We start from the raw sequence: 1907 nt of genomic DNA, 5'->3' as shown, positions 1-1907 counted from the left end.
GATGATGGAGGGGAGTCATGTCCGGGCGATGGAGGGGAGTCATGTCCGGGCGATGGAGGGGAGTCATGTCCGGGCGATGGAGGGGAGTCATGTCCAGGCGCTGACCAGGGTAGGAATTTTCCACACAGCAGGATTTTTTTTTTTTTAACTGAATTTTGGGTTTGATAAACAGTTGCGCTGATATCCTGCAACATAAGAAAATCGCAGCCGCCGCCATTGGTCCCGGCTTTCAGGAAACATATCATGTTGGGGGTTTTTTAAGTCCTCTTCAGGCCCGAAATGTGGATGATAAAATGTAACAAAACGCGTCCATGTCAGCGAAGGGTTAAACAATGTATACAGAAGAGCCGCCAGTGTTCAGAGAAGTCCCTATTGCACAACCTGACACGGCGTCACCCTTGGAATTCGTCCCGGTCTGTAGGGAGCATGATGACACAAGCTCTCCTCCGCCATCGGCGTCGCCCCGTCCGACAATCTTTACCCCATGCGGGGTGATGTCACCCGGTGACTCATCCTCGGTTGTATCACACGGTGAGGTTAGAGCAGGAATCTTCCTCCGAGGTAAGAACACAAATCTGGCTCTGGAAGGTGAAGGAGACGAGCGAGCCGGGACACTTGTTATATGGAAAGATAGTTTATTTCAGGTATCATTTCCTCTTTCTGCCCTCCTTCCTCATTCTGCCCTCCTTCCTCTTTCTGCCCTCCTTCCTCATTCTGCCCTCCTTCCTCTTTCTGCCCTCCTTCCTCTTTCTGCCCTCCTTCCTCCTTTCTTTCCTCCTTCCTCTTTCTGCCCTCCTTCCTCTTTCTTTCCTCTTTTCCTTCCTCTTTCTGCCCCCCTTCCTCTTTCTGCCCTCCTTCCTCTTTCTTTTCCCCCTTCCTCTTTCTGCCCTCCTTCCTCTTTCTTTCCTCTTTCTTTCCTCTTCTCCTTCCTCTTTCTGCCCCCCTTCCTCTTTCCTTTCCTCCTTTCTCTTTCTGCCCTCTTTCCTTTCCTCCTTCCTCTTTCCTTTCCTCTTTCCTTTCCTCCTTTCTCTTTCTGCCCTCTTTCCTTTACTCCTTCCTCATCTTCTTCTCCTTCCTCTTTCCTATCCTCCTTCCTCTTTCCTATCCTCCTTCCTCTTTCCTATCCTCCTTCCTCTTTCCTATCCTCCTTCCTCTTTCCTATCCTCCTTCCTCTTTCCTTTCCTCCTTCCTCTTTCCTTTCCTCCTTCCTCTTTCCTTTCCTCCTTCCTTTTTTCTTTTCCTCCTTCCTCTTTCCTCTTCTCCTTCCTCTTTCCTATCCTCTTTCCTCTTCTCCTATCCTCTTTCCTCTTCTCCTATCCTCCTTCCTCTTCTCCTATCCTCCTTCCTCTTTCCTATCCTCTTTCTGCCCTCCTTCCTCTTTCTGCCCTTCTTTCCTCCTCGAACATTTATTGTTACATTGTATCTATACGTATGCTGTACCTTGTGTCAGCAGGGGCTCATTCCCTCTTTAAAACAGGTGGCCCTGGCATGCTTTCTCTTCAGCTAACCCGCAGTGCTCTGGGAATCCCTGGTCACATGTTACATGGCTGTGTGTATGTAGTAGGGTTGTTGTTATTTCATATTTAATGGTCATCTGTTTTCATGGTGTTTGGGGACCCCGTTGATAAACATGTTCATCCTCTGTACATGTTTGAATGGCACGTACCATGCTTTGTCCATGTATGTTCTGAACATTTATTGTTACATTGTATCTTTATTTCCTCTTCTGGTGTTTGCGTTGTTTCCAGGCGCAGTAATAAAGTTCGTCCCTAAAGACAAAGTCTCTCTTTTTTTTTTTCTTCTCCTTTTAGAACTCTCCGTATTCGGGGTACGATCAGAGTGGCTGGTCTTGTGCGGGTCACCCCCGACCTCCTTATCCACCCAATTACACGGTTGGAGGACAGGTA

General features: G+C 48.1%; 1 protein-coding gene across 1 annotated transcript in view; it reads left to right on the top strand.

Annotated features, from left to right (window-relative positions):
* The window catches only part of BAG4 (BCL2 associated athanogene 4), a 19227-nt gene that overhangs the window by 1358 nt on the left and 15962 nt on the right, over positions 1-1907 (top strand). The window contains exon 2 of the mRNA XM_018566650.1: positions 1812-1904. Coding sequence (XP_018422152.1) covers positions 1812-1904 — 93 coding nt within the window. The remainder of the gene's footprint in view (positions 1-1811; positions 1905-1907) is intronic.

The sequence above is a fragment of the Nanorana parkeri genome, unplaced genomic scaffold, assembly GCF_000935625.1.
Source record: "Nanorana parkeri isolate BGI_ZX_2015 unplaced genomic scaffold, ASM93562v1 scaffold967, whole genome shotgun sequence".
NCBI classification, from domain to species: domain Eukaryota; kingdom Metazoa; phylum Chordata; class Amphibia; order Anura; family Dicroglossidae; genus Nanorana; species Nanorana parkeri.
The sequence above is the reverse complement of the archived record's forward strand: the minus strand, read 5'-3'. Positions and strand labels throughout refer to the sequence as shown.